Raw genomic sequence first — 19,682 nt, forward strand, 5'->3', positions numbered from 1 at the left:
GACCTTACAAAGGCATTTGATTCAGTGAATCACTCAATGCTGATTCATTAACTACACAGATACATCTCAGACAAAATGCTCTGCAGTAGCTCACGTCTTATCTGACAAACATGAAGCAAAGGGTAATCTAACATCATAAATTATGCATCTCAATGGGAAACAATTTCACAAGGAACCCCTCAAGGCTGTCTTAGGGCCAATCTTGTTTCTCTTTTACATAAATGATTTACCTCTCAATATCAGTGCTCAACTATATTTGCCCATGATACTTCAGCACTTACTGAAAAAGAAAATGTGAGGGCAATTCCTGATGGTGTAATAAAAACACTACACAACCAACACACATCGTTTCAAAAATGTGGTCTTAAACTTATCATTTCAATGAGCCTGCTTACACAATTTAAAACCCAACAATTAGAAATCGGTGGCGTCAGTATCGTACATCAAAATCAAGTTATGGAAGAAGCTCAAGCCATCAAATTCTTGGGACTAAACTTGAACAAAAATCTAAAGTGGCAAACACACACAAATTATTTAGCTACTAAATTAAACAGCTCTGCTTTTCCAATGCGCATGCTACCTGGTATAATAGACATAAACAGCAGGAAAGTGATGTACCACAGTTACTTTGAATACACAAGAAGACAGTCTAATTTTTGGGGGGAATTCAAACCCCATCAGAATACTGCTACTTAAAAAAAGTTAGAAAAATGTGAGAACATCCTGTCACCATTTATTCAGGCGACCTAAAAATATTACATATCCATACGTTGTACATATTTGAGATTATCATATTTTTACAAATAAGTCCTGACCTAACAAGAAAATCATTTCAAACACTTGTACAACACAAGACACAAAGTAAATTTAATGATTCCAAAACATCACTTGTAAATGTGTATGAAAGTCTACAACAAACTCAAGAATAGAGATGTATTGAGCATGGCAGCAGGTTCACTGGAGACAAAACTACATGATCTCCTGGTGGAGGAATGCTGCTACTCAACTGAGAAATTTATGAATGATGAAATTATCATTTGAAGAATATGACTATTTAATAGCAGAGTGATGTGTATAATATTGTATGTATAAAATAATGTCTGTAACATTCAGACACTAAGTACTGGTACATCATAAGAATAACAATTTAATAACATTACTGTGTTAAACACAGGCCTATACTGGGAAAAATCGTGTTTGAGAATTATTTCAACTACATATATCCTAAGACACAAGTTGACGTATCTCCTTGTACAATACAATCAGATCATCTGTAAAATGTTATGACATGAATAAAATACAAATACACTAACTCCACAGCATACTTTGTGAGACGAGTATCCTGTGAGAAAGTACAGAGGAAGTTAAGATTTGGAGTTTATGGTTTATGTCTGGAAAGGGTTCCTCAAGAGACAGGACATATCTCTTATCCAGCTCTACCTCACTTGTAGGTCATCTAAAATGATGCTATAAATCAAGTGGTAATATCAAGTGCCCAGTACGAAGGTTAAAATGAAAGATACTTTTGTTGTATTGTTAACTAGAATACATGCAAATGACTCACCAAGACTTATTTATATCACCAGTTTGAACGACCATCAGGGTCACTACTAATGTTCACTGAGGGTGTTCTCTTCCTATAACTTGTAGCCACTTGAGCAATAAGTGTGACCAACACAGATGCAACATATGACTACGCATTCTCTTCAAGAAGGGCAAAGCAATGCTCTTCACTTCTTAGTGGAGGCTTTTACATTTGGAGGTTGTTGTGTCACACACTGATCATACACTCTTCTTCCAGTTTTCATAAGATAGCATTTGTGATATGCCGATAAGTAGCTTCTTGGACTGGCATTGGCTGCAGGTTCGTTGTGGAAGTTACCTTAACTATTGAATCAGGACAATCATTGTCCTTCACCCAAAATGAATTTTCACTCTGCAGCTGAGTTTATGCTGATTTGAAACATCTTCGTAGATGACATGTGCAGGACCTTTGCCTTTGTGAGTGAGTGCTCAACCAAATGAGCTATCCGCATACAACTCACGACCTGCCCTCAGAAATTTTACTTCTTAACATGGAATGTAAGAGATGAGGTACTGCCAGAAGTAAAAGCCATGCAGGTGTTGTGTGTCAATCTTAGATAGCTCAGTTAGTAGAACACTTGCACATGCAAAGACCTCAGGTTTGAGTCCAGGTCCGACACATTATTTTAATCTGCCAGTAAATTCCACTGACAAGGATGCTTAAATGGCTTGTGTCCAGAGGAATATCACACAGGTTGTATAAAAGTACGTGAATGGTGGAGATCATAGTTAGTCAGAGTGTCATTTCCAATCGTATTTAAGATGTTGATGTTGTCGTTGCACAAAACAAAATTTCTGGCACGTTGAACTCTGTGGATTGCCAATAATTTTGTTAATAAATGCTTTTCTGAACTTTTCATTGTCCTAGGAGCTGTTGGTATATATTGGAGTAAAGGTTTCATCATAATGGATAACCAAACAGAACTTTGCTGATAAGTGTTAGGGTCTGTGAGATTGATGATGCCATACCGGAGGTTGATTTGTACTAAGGGCATGGAGTGCACCGAGGGGGAGCTCAGTCTGTGGGGCAGAAGGGCACATCATCATGGGGAAACAGAGCTCCCAATGCCTGTCTTTTAGTCTAACCTCCGTTGTTCTTCCTGTTATCAAACAATTCACAGGAGACGGATATTGGGGGAAAAAATTGTTGTGTAACAAGGATTTCCTGGTGTAAAGCAAATCTTAACTGTGTAATTAATTAAGAGCTGGTGTCTATGGACCATTCATTAAACATGGAATATCTGCCCCAAATAGAGGCTATTGAGAGGACTCGTGCAGAAAGCTCCATTCACGAAACACCTAGTAGGCTTATAACGGAGGGTGTTGCTGACCTGTAAGAGACACAGCTATAGTCTAACAGGGTTAAAATCGATTTGTCAATCTCCTCTCCAATAAGTGTTATTAACCAGGATTACAGAGTTTAATTTCTGCATACAGTTTATCTTTAGCTGCTTTACATATGATAACAATGTTGATTTGCCGTCAAGTAGGAGCTATAAAAAGCAAAGGTTGTCTATCATGAAGACGATGTTCTGCCGAGTGTAGTGACATAGAACTAAGGTACAGACAAAAGTTGTTGATATACATTAAGTGGTTGTTGGAATCCGCCCATGGGCTACCCATGCTACTGTAAGTTGATTGTTTTGCATTGTTGAGTCATTTACACACACACACACACACACACACACACACACACACACACACACACACACACACACACACATTAAAACTATTTCAGTGCAACAGCTTTGTTTACACACCCAACTACTATTCAACACCTGCCCAATACAGTAAACAATTATCTTTAGTCATACCATTCTTTCTGACCAAGAAGTTTCCCATGTTGTATCAACCAGCACCATAATGATTTGTGTGAAATACACACAAAGTGCTCACCTTAATTTCACTGAAGCCTTTTTCTAACACGAACTCAGCACAACAATGGACCCAGAAATCAAAGTCAAAGAGGTCAACTCCCATCTTTGAACGCACAGATCGTAGATACCGGTGAAGTTCTTCCATTGTGCGGATTCGTCTACCACATGGGCTGCGGTAAGCAATAGAGCGACGTCCACGGCCTTTGACAATTTCCCTGCAGCAATTGTGCATAAAATGTAAGTTGTTAGAAACAATGAAATACATTATATTGCAATGAATGACTGGCCTGTAATTTACAGATATGAAATTTCATGTTTTTCATTGTTTCTTAAGAGTACAATTTACAATCGCTACAAGAAAAGTACATATAAATAATAATACAACTAAAAACTATTCTTCTCTATTTTAACAAGTATTCAGAGTAAGCATCAGTAATAAGATTGTCAGTGATATGCTCTAACATTAAAGTTATACATATTATTCAAGGACCTGGTAAGATCATTAGAAAAAAGATAAATTTTTCAGTTCTTTTTCTGTTTTATTACAAATCATCTCAGATTATAATTACAATATTAAGGAAACTATGAATTTAGTCTTATTCCTAACATTTTACCCAGGCATGAGTGAGATCGGGTATGTCATACCTGAGGTGTTTTGAATAGCTGATTATTGAATATCACTGTTGCCACACAAATGTTGCTGTCATAGTAGATTGGTGGTATTGCAGAGGGGGCCCAAGATGCACTGTTGAGTTTATAGTTGCACCAGCGTCACAGGGAGAGACATGTGAGCACATCACACCCAAACTTGTAGTTGGTGTTACATTTTTGAGCTGTCCGCAAGTTTATGGGATATGTAGTTATTTATAGTATTCTTTGATTTATTTTTAGATTTTATATTTCTCAAGTTGTCTTATCAAGAAAATTAATGTTGGCTACAAGAACTACTACAAGAAATTTCAGGAAACTGCTCAAATTCTGGTTCCTGTGACTCCGAGAGGAGTGAAGAAGAGATTGACAAAAGTTTTTTAAAGAAATGAAGAAAGTGATTTGAAGCAAGTGGGTATTTTGGAATATTTAGAAGGGCCAAAATCTGTGTTGGCGATTCCTAGTCAGTCACCTGAGGTACGTGGTTTTTTATATACACATCCAAAGATGGTACAAAATGGATGAAGGATTGTCCTAGGCGAAGTGGTTGTATTGGTTCAGAGAATATCATTGCCATTTGTCCAGGTGTAAAAGGTGCTGTAAAACATGCCAAAATAGAGAGTGAATGTCGGAGTCTTTTTATAACAAACAGTATGTTGAAAACCATACTTACACACACAAATAATAATCAAATAAGGAATATCAGAGGAAAATACCCAAAAAATAAAGAACAGTACTACATGAATGATGCAACTTTGGAGGATTTGAACCACTCAAACAGACAAAACATGACCGATTTGTGGCGTATACATGATACTGGAGTTACAATCTTTTGGACTACAATGTCACTGCTGAAAATGACTGACAATCTGGTTGCTATAAGAGATATTTTTGATAATTTTGTTGAAAATATTCAATAACAATATACACTGTCTGAGAATCTTACTATTGATACGTTGTTGTTATCATCTTCCTGAGGGAGATGTCCTTTCCATGTATACATGCCAAACGAATCAGCCAAATACGGCATAAAAATGTATGATTTTGTAATGCGAAGACATTCTATATCCTCAAACTGGAAGTTTACTCAGGAACAACCATCAGGACCTTAACAGCTTAGTAATAAAGCATATGATATCGTAAACTGTTTAGTGCAGCCAATAACAAAAACAAATAGGAATTTGATATTCGATAATTGGTTTACTAGTTACCCCCTTATGATCCACCTCTTGAAAGAACATTCATTGACTTCTGTCTGCAGAGTCCATAAAAAACAAGACAAGTCTAACAGAGATTTTCAAAAATGGAACAAAAGTATATAGTTTTCGATTTGGGTTCCAGAATGACATTACATTGGTGTCCTAGGTACCCAAAAAAATAAAGTTGTACTTGTTATGTCAACTTTACACCATGATAAAAACAGACCAATCAACAGGTGGAAAGAAAACTGGAAATGATTACTATTACAATGTAACTAAAGTTGGTGTCGATGTCGCAGATGAACTCAGTGCCACTTATGATGTTGCGTGCAACAGCAAACGCTGGCCTATGACAATTTTTTATGCCACACTCAATATGGCAGCCATAAATGCCATCACAGTCTACAGAGAAAATAACAATGGTGACAAAACACGCATGAAGCACCGAGATTTCATTTGTAATTTAGATTTGAATCTGATAAATGACAGTCTTTGCATTAGACAAGAAAACATACGTCTTCCAAGGCTAACTCTAAACAGGACTGCTGATCACTGGGAGAAACTACATCACCAGTCTCCCCTCCCCCCCCCCCCCCCTCCCTCCAAAAAAAAAAAGGGCAGGTAGATATGTCAGGTGCAGTGACTGTACTGGGGGAAAAATTGTTGGTCAAAGTGTGGGAAGCCAATATGTACGGAGCATGCGACTTTTATTTGCGGAAAATGTGCTAATTTGTAGGTGTAATGTTGGTTCTGAGCTAATTTATCTCGGAAGACCTTTCATCTTCTTTTTCCGTTTTATAATTAGCAGATAATGTCATAATGTTAATTTATCACAGAAACTGTAATTTTGTTTGAAAAAAATGTTAAACATTTGAAACTTGTACTTTTTCTGAGAAAATGTAGATGCTTCATTATTTCAAAAAGGGAGGAGTTTTATAACCTAAACATAGTGTTTTACTTACTCATCTTGTTTACTAAATGCCTTTATTAATATCCCAAGTAAAAAAGAATTTTAACACATGATCGCAGTATCTTAAATTCATCATCAGAGTTTCGGGTATCTCATATCCACCTCACACCTGGTGTAACAATTTCTCACTTCATTCACACTGGGTTAAATATATTCATTGTGTCACGCAACAATATAATCTTGACAAGAACAGAATTTTTTGGAAGACTTCACATGGAATAGTGGAGTATGAAAATTAAGTGTGTGACAATGGAATGGCTTGCACAATGGTTAGCACACTGGACTTTCATTCGGGAGCACAGCGGACGTTAAGTTAGATTAGCTTATCAATGAGGAGAAGAGATACATAAGAGATACTGAATCAAACTGTGAAGAAGTAAGCATTACAGAACAACTTGTCTAACAGAAGGGATAGGTTGACAAGACACATCCTGCACATCAAGGAATTGACTATGTGGTAATGGAGGGAATTGAGTGGGGGGAATATTATTCTCCGTTAATTTGTTATATACATCAAAATAGTTTCAAATCTGACGTCATGGAAGAGACATCGATTTGTCTCCCATAAAAAATACGACTTTTGTGGCGTCTTGGTGGAGGACATTACACTCAGCAGGAGACAGTGGACAAAGCTGTTTGCAAATTAATCTGTGGGCGAAACTAATACTCATAAATATAAGAGTTACCAAAAGGAAAATGCGCTTCGACAACAGTGAAGTTATAAGGCTATGTAATACTTATCCTGAGGAGGCAAAACGCTTTATTGTCAGATGTAGTGAAATTTGAGACAGACTATAGTTTTCTTTTCTGCTCCTTTGTTTATCTACTTTTGTGTGGCTGTACTGCTGTGAGGATAAAATGAGAACACAGAGATAAAAAAGATTTAATAACAAAGAACCATTGCCGAAGACACTGTGATCATTTGATTCTGATACTAGTCAATTCCTAGAGAACCAGTGATTCTTGGACTGGTAGAATCAGGATTGGCACATGACTCATTCCAAATTAAAATCATTATGTATACATTTTTTTACTGTAATTTTTTCGCAGCAGTATCACGGTATAAGTTAAAATACCATCTGCAGGCTACTTATTTTAATATAAACTATTCTTTATTTCCAGAATTACTTTCAAACTATAGCTTTGTTTTGTTTTTTATTATGTACTACCCCAAGAACTGACCTCATTGAAAATGTATAGTTACATATACAGTCCAATTTATTTTTCCCAATAATTCTTCCATAACTTCAAAGCAGCCTTTTTAACTTGATTACCTAATCACTACAGAAGCAGAGTTGCAAAATACCTTTTCCAATACAAAATATCAGTTAATCTTTACTCTAAGTGCCACTTATCAATCTTTAAAATGCATAAATGCCTGGGCATTTATGAATTTTGGCCATTTGCCCATGTGTTTATCTAATAAATTCTCAGGCAGTTTACATCACTAGTCATATCCATCTCAAATGACAGTCTTTACGGTACTCAAAGGGTCATGTTACAGATTTTTACTGAAAAGTCATTCCTCTAGTCGGTGAGCAACAGCATGGTACGTAGATTTCTATGGAATTAAAATACGGCTGGCACACTATAAGGAACCTGTAACTGATATTAACTGACAGCTCAATGGCATCAGCACAGAAGCTCAGAACAGTGCTGGTCTGCAGAGGGTCAGCCTATTTCCCTTATGGTGCATCATGCCACTCTTCAACTGTAGGCGGTCTCAGTCAGTCAACAGACGAGGTCGGCCTGAACACTTTTGTGCTGTACAAGTTGCCACTTCACTATCACATTGGAAACAGTGGACCTAGGGATGTTTAGGAGTGTCAAAGCCTCGTGTACAGACGTATGAAACAAGTGACACCCAACCACCTGATCGCGTTCGAAGCCTGTGAGTTCAGTGGAGCACCCTATTCTGCTCTCTCTCTCGATGTCTAATGACTACTGAGGTCGCTGAGATGGAGTACTGGGCAATAGGTGGCAGCACAATTCACCTAATATGAAAAACGTATGTTTTGGGGGTGTCCAGATATTTTTGATCACATAGTGTAGATGCAAGGGACATTCCACTTTGGAAATCGTTTAGCAATTCAATATTCTGGGATCTACAATGTCAAGAGTGTGCTAAGAATACCACATTTCATGCATTACCTCTTACACAGACAGCACCATGGCCAATGGCCTTAACTTAATGACCAAGAGCTGAGGCATTTGCAAAGCATCATCAGTGCTAGCAGACAAGTGATACTGCATGAAATAACCATAGAATTCAATGGGGCGCATACGACGAAAGTATCCGTTAGGACAGCGTGGTGAAATATGGCGTTAGTGGGATACAGCAGCAGACTCTTCTGTGTCATGACCATATCGGCTAGACTGTAGATGACTGGAAAACTGACCTGGTCAGACAAGTCTGGATTTCAGCTGGTAACAGCTGAGTGTGCTGCACATCCCTCAATTGTCAACAAGGCACAGTGCAAGCTGGTGGAGGTGGTTCCGTAATACTGGTGACGGCTGAGTTTACGTGGACAACGTCCTCTGGATGCTTTGACTACCTGGAGACCATTTGTAGCCATTCATGGATGTGATGTTGCCAAACAATGATGGAATTTTTATGGATGACAACGAACTGTGCCACTGAGTCACAATTATTAGCAACCAGTTTGAAGAACATTGTGGAGAGTTCGAGTGAATGGTTTGGCCAACCAGATTGCCTGACATGAATCCCATCGAACTTTTATGGGATGTAATTGAGAGGTCAATTAGTGCATCAAATCCTGCACCAGTAACACTTTCACAATTATGCATGGCTACAGAAGCAGCATGCCTCAATATTTCCGCATGCAACTTCCAATGACTTGTTGAGTCCATCCACAAAAGCTGCTGCACTAAACTGGGCAAAAGAAGATCTGACACAATATTAGTGTATACCACCACATGGTTGAAGAGCATTTAAGGGCTAGCTAAAAAAGTTGTTTTGGGGTGATAAAATTTCTGGGGGTGGATTTGTTTCTGGAGGGGAAACTTAAAATAAATTTTGATTTCTAGATGGGGAGGTTGACTTTTTTTCCACGAGGAGACTATTTATCGCCCTATTCACCCCATTACATGTAGAGTGTGGGGTGTAAGGACAAACAGACACAAATCTAAATGCTTCTAGAGATTGGGATGCATCTACAATAGGAAGTATACAAGAGTGAGGGTGCAAATATAATAGGAAGTATTCCAGTGTCCTAAACATTAATGAAATGTTATGACATACTGCATGTCATGAAAGATGTGATGTTGCATGACATGATAGCATGCGTCATGTTACACAACGTGACATCATGGATCACGTTACTTTACTTGACACAATGCATTACATTACATGAGATAGGTACTAATACCAACGAGCAAAATAAGTGTGATATGTCAAGATGTTTCGATTTACACGTTTCTGAAGCTACCAGGTTAGTCGAAAAGCTAGTTCCCTTCTTTTACATCCGTAACTCTCCCCAGGACATATCTGCCTTTTTTTGCTATGATAGGAGCATTTTTCATAGTGATTATCATCATCATCATCATCATCATCATCATCATCATCATCATAATCTTTAAGAAGTGCCTCTTATCTTCAGTTCAGGAAATTAGAAACAGAATGTGAATGGTTAAAACTATTACACACTTAATTGTCAGCTGAAACTGATGAGTGGTTGTGGCACAGCTGGAGGACGTATAAAAGACAGAGGCGTCATTCACAAACAACTAACACCGGATAATGTAACATCACGAACTTTTACACAAAATTTACCCAAGGTAATATAGCTATGCCAGGCACCTCTGGATAATATATCAATAATCATACAAAGATCATAATGTGTAATTAGTATAAACATCAATGAAACAAGGCCACCACTCTCTTTTCCTCTTTACTCTCTTGCCACTGTGCTTCTTTCTCTTGGTTAGTTTGATTCCTGTTACATAATTAATACTGCAGATTAATGAAATGGTCATAGGAGATCTTTCTTGAACTGCAACTTAATTATTTGCAACTGGAACTGTTATGAGTAATCAGAATAACCATTGCATGCATTTGAATATTGTGTGTTTCATGTAGAGGATCTTTTGTTTTACATCAGGCATCAAATTTTTGCTGTGTGGAATAGTGTAAGTTGACTTTTATTTCCTTAAATTATAATGTTAAGGACTAACCCTATAGTGTTAAAGAGTAACCCTGTTTCATTTAGAGTCCACCTCTGTAGTGTAGCGGTAGAGTTACCGCCTACGACCGATGGGGTCCGGGTTCGATTCCCGGCAGGGGACTGGGCGTTGTGTGTCCTTCATCATTTTCTTTATTATCGACTCGCAAGTCGGCGAAGTGGCGTCACCTAAAAAGGACTTGCAATATGGCGCCCGAACTCCCCCGAATGGGGCCTTCCGGCCAACAATGCCATACGATCATTTCATTTCATTTAGAAACCTGTTGTTCCTTTACAGTTCCATAATTTTGTGTGTTTCCTTAAATACAGAAGCATTTCTTTTGGTTACTATAGTTTGAGTGCGCCATTTAATGCACCATAGTCTTTAGTTTGTCAAATGCAATAGAACCTACAATCATTTCAACATTACAAAATCCGATAATTAATTTAATATCAATTTCCACAAGGAATCATTTAAATTCACGCTCAGTAACAAATTTTACCAAAGATTTGCTTTCCAAGACAAAACTGTGGGCCATTGCAACTCTCAGAAGAAACTGCATTAAATTTCCTAAAGTCCAGAAGTAAGAGCCATTTAGCAAAAGCAGCCCCAGTTTATTTTAATGTTGCCACTATTGCTTTTCATTTTAAAATAAAAAAGATAGTTCACAACCAAAAATTGTCTCCCATATTAATTCCAAGAATAATAATTAAATCGCAATTAACGGGTGGTGTGTTGAAACAAAACTTCCAAGTGACAACTTTATACTATTAATAGCAGCGACAAAGACTATTGTACTTAAAATACTACTCTGAGGGACACAAGTAACATGTCACTAGCTAGAGAAGACATTGGCAATTAAATGTTTAAAATAATGTAAGGAGAGGAAGGACCATATAAAGTTGGTGTCATATTCATGTAGTTGTCCAATTGTGCCATGTATCCACTGTAGTATCATAGGTCTTTGTGAACCGGATAAAAACTACAGTGGTCAAAATAAATGTTGCACATTGCCGAAACACAACGTTAAATGTTGTGATCCAGACATACATTGTATCAATTACCATCATCATCATCATCATCATCATCATCATCATCATCATCATCATCATCATCATCATCATCATCATCATCATCATCATCGTTGTCACTGTTATTATTATTATTATTATTATTAGTACTTGTGCTGTGTGTCATTAGGACAGTTGTGTTGCATCAGGATGGTTCAGACAATGATGAAGTACTAGCTGAGGCTCTGTATAGTCACACTAATTGTGCATGGAAAGAGGTGGGTGGACAATGCGGTGTTCCTTGTTGTGAGTCATAATGATGTCACTAGAGTCTGCAACAAGTTCCTAGCAACAGGATCAGTTAAGGATCGTCACAGAAGTGGCTGCGAAAGAAAGTGAATCGGGCTGAAGGACTGATATCTGCGTATAACAGAAAGCAGAAACTCTCAACATAATGCTACATGTATAGGATGGCGCTTCCAAACAGTTACAGGAGGGCAAGTGTCAACACCAATGATAAGAAATAGGCTCTGTGAGCAGGGATTACATGCCAGATGACCTCTCAAGGTTCTTCCTCTAAGTCGAGCTGAGAGAGGGACTTGTGTCGCATGGGTGTGAAACCACTCTTTGTGGACTAGGCAGCAGTGGAACACTGCTCTTTTCAATGAGTCTGCACCCTGACAATACTGATATTCATGTGTGAAAGCAACAATGACAACACTTACCCTCTAACTGTATTGTAGATCATCACAGTTATCAAACCAATTCAGTTACACTTTGTGGTCGAATCATGTATGTCTTCAGGACACCCCTCATACCAATACAAGGGAGGATGACTGGTATGACATCCTTGAGTATCCATGCACAGTGTGGCTCCATTTGGTGTTGGATTCACACTGCTGGACGACAATACACACCCCTATCATCACAGTCTTGTGAACACCTTCCATGTGGAGCACAGAAGCTGTCATACAGAACAGCTTACATATTCTCTGCATCTCAACTGCATTGAGAATGTCTGGGTCATGGTAAAACTAATGGTTTGCAGTCATCCTTCCCTATCAGTGATCTTACAGGGTTATTACAGAGGCCATTGTGGATGAATGGAACAACATCTCACAGACTTATCTGGACAATTTGGTAAAGAGTATGCCTAACTGCATTCAAAAATGTCTCCAATTACAAACAGAGCCAATTGGTTCAAAGCTGTCTGTTATTGACAGTGAGAAGAAACTGTAGTGTCTGAGATGGAATCTTTAGCAAGGTATTGTTTTTGTTTGTGTTTATCAAGTGGAAATATGATTTATATTCTTTACTTTTGTTTTCTTATAACTGTAGTCGACAGAAGAAACACAGTTACATTTCCTATTAATTCCAGTACTGACAATACAGCAATAAGCAACATTTATTTTGAACACTGTATTATGTGATGCCTGCACAGAAGGGCCAGTTGTGTAGATACCTTATTCCAAAAGATAAAAGCCTTGATTTTCAACCAAATGCAATCTACAGTGCCTCGGTTCTTGGGGAGAAGTGCCTGTAAATATCTAAATCAAGGTAATTTTCTCATATGTTCACTGCAGCCCAAAAACACTTTGCCAAATCATGTAAGCAGATTGCTTCAAATCAAATTAATAAATGACAATTCTTTGACATAAAGAACTGTTTATGGATGCTGAAAGATTGCTGAGTGAACTCCAGCAATTCTTTCAAACGGACTTTTAATTACAGTGTGGTGAATGAGGTTCTGGGGATTTCCTGCATATGGGATTTTCTATGTGACGCAAAGTTTCGATGAGGAACACACAATAGCAGGCACTTAAGGGGTAAGAATCTGCAAACACGCAGCCCCGTTTAGAAAACTTTTGGAGCCTTGCATTAGAAACAAAATAATTCATATTAGCTGAATATGTTACGAGACATTAATCATTTCAGGAGAGTAAAGAGCTAGGGGATTTACATGGGTGAATTAAGGGGCCTGGCTCCAGTAAGTGATTTAGTAAGTTTGTGTGTTTTGATTTTTTGACAGCAAGTCGCTGGATAATGAATCTTTGGAGCTTAGATTATTTCGTGAGTCCATCACAACTTAGAAATTTTGAGTGAGTGGGATCGTAGAGGAACTGTAACATTTTAAAGGAAGTGTGTTAATATGAAAGTGCAATAGTACACATTATCAGCATGAACAATTAATCATGAATTGCAAGCAATACTTTGAGTCTGCTTTGAATGAATTTCACTGTCTGCTAAAGTTTATTGAAATAACTAGCATCACAACTGCAGTTGTGTTTTGGTGAATATAAAACTGAAGTGCAAACGTATTTATTGTGCCACATTCCTGGTTAGTTACGAAAGAAGTCCAACTACATTTTCTGATTTAAATCAAAGTTAACAAGTCTGCAAGAAATTACAAACATGTAATCTTTTTAATAGGAACTGTCTTGCAGCAGTGCGCAATCAGTCACTAGAAAACATCAGAAGAGCAAAGGTCAGGCAAATCCTGATTGTGCATTTACACTCCCTCTGGACATACTTGTATCTAAGAGTGGTAGCTAACAATGCATGTGCGCATTAGAGTCAAAATTCAAAATGATAAACATAGTTTAAAAGTATCGCTTGAAATATCGACTACTGAAGGATATAGCAGGTCTGGGAGGTGGTGGCTCTTGGTATAAAAATGAGCATCTCCAACTGCTAGTATCACAGTGATCAGTTGAAAATAAAACAAGTCACTCCCATTTTAACTCCTTTTGTTAAGTCTTACACCATACTCCAAACTGTAGTAAAAAATATTCTAAACAAATTACACACTCACCTGTACCATCCACAAAGCAATGGAATTGCAAGAGGATTTTGTCCTTTCAGAGCTTCTGGATCATATGGGACCCATGAAATGCAACTTGGTGAACACTGATGAGGTCTGAAGTACTTTGGTCTATAGTTTGTATCCAATTGTAAATACTGAAACACAGACCACAAGAAAGATCACGACAATGTGCCTTTCAAAAACAATGCCAAAACATAGGTTCAAAAGACAGGTAATGTGAAAGCATCAACAATATAAATTCTTACAATAAAATATAGACTTATCTCAATAAGACTGTTACTACTGTTCCAACTAAAATATACTGACTAGCCCAGTATACTGGAAAGGAACAAACTATTTATAAATACTGAAGAGTAACTCAGGAAAAACAACAGCATATAAGATGATAAACTGAGCCTTAGGGGAACGGAGAACTTACCAGAAATAAGAGTTGTACCACAGGTGCAATCCACATTACAAAATGCTCCTAAGAGTTAATCAAGCATAAAATTAAATATTGGAATAAGTGAAGGTAACATATAGTTGATGCAGTAAGTTATTGATAGACATACAAAGAAGAATAAGAAAGCTACTAAGTTTCTGCACAAATCCTTCTTCAGAGCTAACAGAGATCCTCATTCCTTCACAGCCTCAACACCATCTCTCCCATCCACTTCACCTGGTCCTCCTCAGCCCAGCTCATCACTTTACTAGACATTGACCACAGTCTCTCTGGCAGCTCTACACAAACCATCAACAGCACCATCATTTTGATAGCTGCCATACCAATAACATTAAATATGTCATGATACAATCTGGTCACCTGCAATGATGAGCAATCTCCTGTCAGTATCTTTGAGGTCTTATCAAGGCCTTCACAGGCAGGCATTAAACCCCCCCCCCCCCCCCAACATAATCCACAAATAGATTTTCCTTCTCATATCCACTCATGCCCTAGTCCACTGACCATTGCCATGAACCAACTGCAAAGGAGTGCACGTGATGACCACCCCCCCCCCCCCCCCCACACACACACACACAAGGTTGCAATAATTGAGTCACATTCTCCACCAGGATTTGGACTATGTTTCATCATACCGAAAACAAGTAACATTCTATCGATAGTTCTTCCCATACATTTCGAAGTTGTATTCTATCAACCCACACAATCTACAAAATATGATTGTCCATACTTACAAAACACCTACTTCTAATCTCTTGTACATGGGTCAAATCCCTGAGGAAGAGCTAGCAGTAAGACCCACCCAGTGCACCCCACTTAGTCCAGTCCTGCCACAGGCATATATTGTGGCACAAGAGACAGTGTCACTTCTCAAAGCACTCATATGATATAACCGATCTGTTGTAACATCTGCAGTAAATTTTATGTTGACAGTTGTCCATCCAGATGAATGGCCACCGCCCAACTGTGGCCATGAACAGAGCTGACTACCCAGGGCAGCCACAGTCTCCTTCTTTCTTCTTTCAATGTTCCATTGTGGCCTCCCAATACAGACCTCCATTTCATTGTGTACTTAGCATAACTCCTCCTGCCTGTGGCCAGAATGAGCTCAGTGGTGATATGTTACTATCTTGTGCACATGGATCCTCTCCCTCTTACTCATTAGCCATCAAATCTCCCCCCCCCCCCCCCTCCAAAAAAAACCTCACACACTACTCCACCTGACACAACCCTTCACGCCATCTGGTCTGTAGCACTGGCACAATACAGTCAACTGGAACAATGTACGTATGTAGGTGAGTCTTCTGCTAGCTCTAAAAGCAGGATTTGTCCAAAAGCTTAGCAACATTATCAGCGTTGCTTATGTGACTATGTGGTGAGTTACTACCTTTACTCCTTCTATTACACTCTACCAAGGTATAAAAATAACTCTGAAATATGTTTGGAATTGACTTTTATTAAAGTTCTTTTAAATTTTTTTTTTCATATTTTGAACTGCACTTTGTATTATCATAATTTGTTATTAATGGATATGATTCCATCTCATGAACTCTTCTCTCTAGCTCTGTCTTTATCTTTCTTTTATCCTTTCTTCCTCTTCAACGGTGGAAGTGCTTTTGCAGTCCCATACTTCCTTATTCTTATTACACAGCCGCAAATTTGTAGTTTACAAACACACCAGGAATGTCAAACACAGCTCCTTAACATTCCTCATTTTTACAGTTATTTATCAGGTTGATAGTTCTCATGAGTTTCAATTGTATTAAAAATGGATTTCTGAGCCTCCAACAAGACAACAAGTCTATTTTTCTGTAGAATATTTTAATAAGTGTGATGCCATTTTTGGTGGGTGCTGTAAGCAATGATTTCCAATATTCTTGCTATCTGGAGTCAGAATCGCCTATTCTCCACTCTTGTGTTCAGCAAAACATGTGTCTTCATAACTAATTCAAATAAAATTAAATAAAAAGAAAATACATGTGGTGCCACACTTTGCTGCTTAACATCCAATCTAGATTTTCAGTCATCTTAATTTTCATCAACTCCTTATCATACTGTCCCTGAAACCTGGAGCCTGCACCATAATATCGGTCTTGTAATCCTTCATTTTATGAGTGTTCTCTACTATTCCATGTAGTTCATTGTGACAGCTGACTTTCTTGTAGCTTCAGTTATGTCATTCTTGCATCACTCAACTGCTCTAATAGTCTATCCATACCACTCACATTCCACATCGGCATAGGAAATGAGAGTGGGATATTATTCTTAATATTATATCATTGCCATTTCATTTGTTGATTGGAATGGCAGATGTTGGGTGCTGTGTCTTATTTCTCAAAAGACAGAGTAACCTTAGAGCAGATACACCATCATTTCTCAATCTCTCTTTCACAGACATTGTTGATTTCTTTCTCAATATTTCTTCAGTTTGCTGATCTGATTAGTCATTCCTTTGAAACACTATCTGCAGATGCTGACATTATTTGATATGTCTCTATTAATCAAACAAAAAATTCTACAGTCCAATGTACCCATCACGTTGTATCACACAGTTACCCTTATTACTACAGCACATACACAACACGATACAATTAAAACATATTCCTAAATATATAAACTGTCACACTATTAAACAATAATGAAATAAATGGTTTTACATGAAATGTGAACATGCGCTATTAACATATGTGATATATACATCAAACTAACCTCAATACGGCCAAACTCTGGTTCTGTCTCGTGTGTCTTCACACGACTGCTTTCATCAGTATAGTTCTCCGACTGTCTTGAGGTGCTCTTTCTAGCTACTGCACGAGGTGGTAGGGAAGACTTACTATCATCATCTCCTGTAGTAACAAGGAAACAGATGGTCTTCAACTAACCATGGGCCTTATTGTGGTGGGGTGATGTGTGTCTGAAGGAAGGAGGATTAAGGCTTAACATCCCATCAACAACAAGGTAATTAGATACAGAACACAAGCTCAGAACAGAGAAGTAGAGGGAAAGAAATCAGCCACACCATTTCAAATGAATCATCTCACTATGCTTCCTATGAGAGCTAGAAAAATCACAGGAAACATAAATCTCAAAGGCTGGATGTGGATTTGAGCTACCATCCTCTTGAATATGTGTCAAGTCTCTTACCAGTGCAGCATCTCACTCAGTGTGTGTGAACAATACAGGTCACAATACTATGGGCACAACCGTGTCAGGAGGATATCTGTGGAGAGACCACAGAGGCACTTTTCAGTAGCTGCAGGTGCAACAAAATGGATGGGTGACGGATGTGGCCTTGTAATAGTAGCTAAAATGGGCATCCTATGCTCCTACTGCAAATGACTGAAAAAAAGACCAAACTAAATCTGTTACATTCTAAGAAAAATGCAACTCTACTGCACCATTTAATGATGGTGGCATTCTTTGAAGTAGAATTTTTCTTTATTTATGAAACACTGTGTTGAATGTTAAACCCCTTGATCAAGTAAGTGTGTTAAAGAGTTTCAAAAGAAAAATAGATAGAATGAAGTCAGATGTGTGGGATTTAGGGAAGTGTACTGACAAGGATTTCTGGCCAGGTGAGTGCAGGGTTAATACACAAAAAAAGTAACCACTCAACTACCGCTGACTGATGTGTGGCACAATAGAAACATGCAACAGAAGACGGTAATTACGCTAGCTTTCTAGCTCTTGCTCTTTCTCTAGCAAAAGTACACATACTCACATGTGTAGCATATGTATGGTCAATTAAATGGCACCAAAAATTGCTAATTTTTGAACAACTAGTGTGCATTGCAAATATTTGAAGTGTATCAAAAACTAAAAATTACACCAAGGAAATTATCAACAAGATCCTGTGCTGAGTCAGTGGAAACTTGGGTTAATATTCAACTCTCATTATGTGAAACAACACGAGATTTTAATTGTGTTCCTTTCAAAAATATTGGAAATTTGTTGTGAACTTTCCACAGTGAGATACCTACCAGCTGCGAACGTTGGGACTTGTGTAACTGACTTCAGATAGAATTTAATTACATTTTGATTTAAATCATGTGATTCTAAATTTAAAGTTAAATTTAGTTTTTAATCTTGAAAGATTAAGAACTGACATACTGAAAGATTTTATACTTAATGAGACAACAATTGACAGTTTTGAAAATTGGTGGTTTCTTCTTTTTTCCACACATTACTGTCCTTCAATTCCTTTACTTGTCAAGTATAGCTCAGTCTCACTGGAGATAACAAATCAGGTTTGTAGTTCTATTTCCTTAAATTTAATTTAAGATCCACTTTGAACAAATATGTTGAAAGGACAGCATGTCAGCTGAATCATACAACATGCCACCTATACACAAGAAAATACTTACTGCCTACATCCTCAGTCTTGTTATCGTCAACTTCTGTGCGTGTATATTCCACATATGGCATATTTCTCTGTGAATAAAGCAGAAAAAGAGATAATTGAACTTTAAATCACAGACCAGGGAAGGCTTAAGCATTAGGCATAGAGTATATGACAGAGTTTTTACTTTCTTGAGAGACGCAGTGCCAAGACCTCTATGACGTCGTAAAGTATCTGTCCCCCCATGTATACGCCGTGCATGTGAAAGTTCCACAAACAATGGTGAAAGTCTTGCTGAGCCACGGTAAATCCATTCTGTTCGAGAATCAGCATCAAATCGCATTTTCACTAAGGAACAGTCCAGCTCCTGCACTCGAGCCACCCACCACTTCCCTGAAACGTGTATTAATAATTACAATTAACAGGACTGAGATTTCCCCCTTAACAATACTGCTTACTGATACTGACTTTTCAATAATTTAAGATGTATGTTCTACACATTGATTTAATGTAAGAATGCCAACATAGTTAAAAATGTATGTAAGGAAACCACAATATAACATTAGATCATTTTAATTTTTCATTTGAACACAGACTGTCGTTGTTA

The 19,682-nt window shown here is 37.8% G+C and overlaps 1 protein-coding gene across 3 annotated transcripts in view; it reads right to left on the reverse strand.

The window, feature by feature from the left end:
• Positions 1-19,682, reverse strand: part of LOC126284590 (histone-lysine N-methyltransferase SETDB1-like) — a 318,415-nt gene that overhangs the window by 103,194 nt on the left and 195,539 nt on the right. For all 3 annotated transcript variants that reach the window (XM_049983633.1, XM_049983631.1, XM_049983632.1), the window contains 5 exons: positions 19,263-19,468; positions 19,101-19,167; positions 17,446-17,582; positions 14,283-14,428; positions 3,481-3,676 (listed from right to left, as the gene is read on the reverse strand). In XM_049983633.1, coding sequence (XP_049839590.1) covers positions 3,481-3,676; positions 14,283-14,428; positions 17,446-17,582; positions 19,101-19,167; positions 19,263-19,468 — 752 coding nt within the window. The remainder of the gene's footprint in view (positions 1-3,480; positions 3,677-14,282; positions 14,429-17,445; positions 17,583-19,100; positions 19,168-19,262; positions 19,469-19,682) is intronic.

Source organism: Schistocerca gregaria, chromosome 8 (genome assembly GCF_023897955.1).
Source record: "Schistocerca gregaria isolate iqSchGreg1 chromosome 8, iqSchGreg1.2, whole genome shotgun sequence".
Lineage (NCBI taxonomy): Eukaryota > Metazoa > Arthropoda > Insecta > Orthoptera > Acrididae > Schistocerca > Schistocerca gregaria.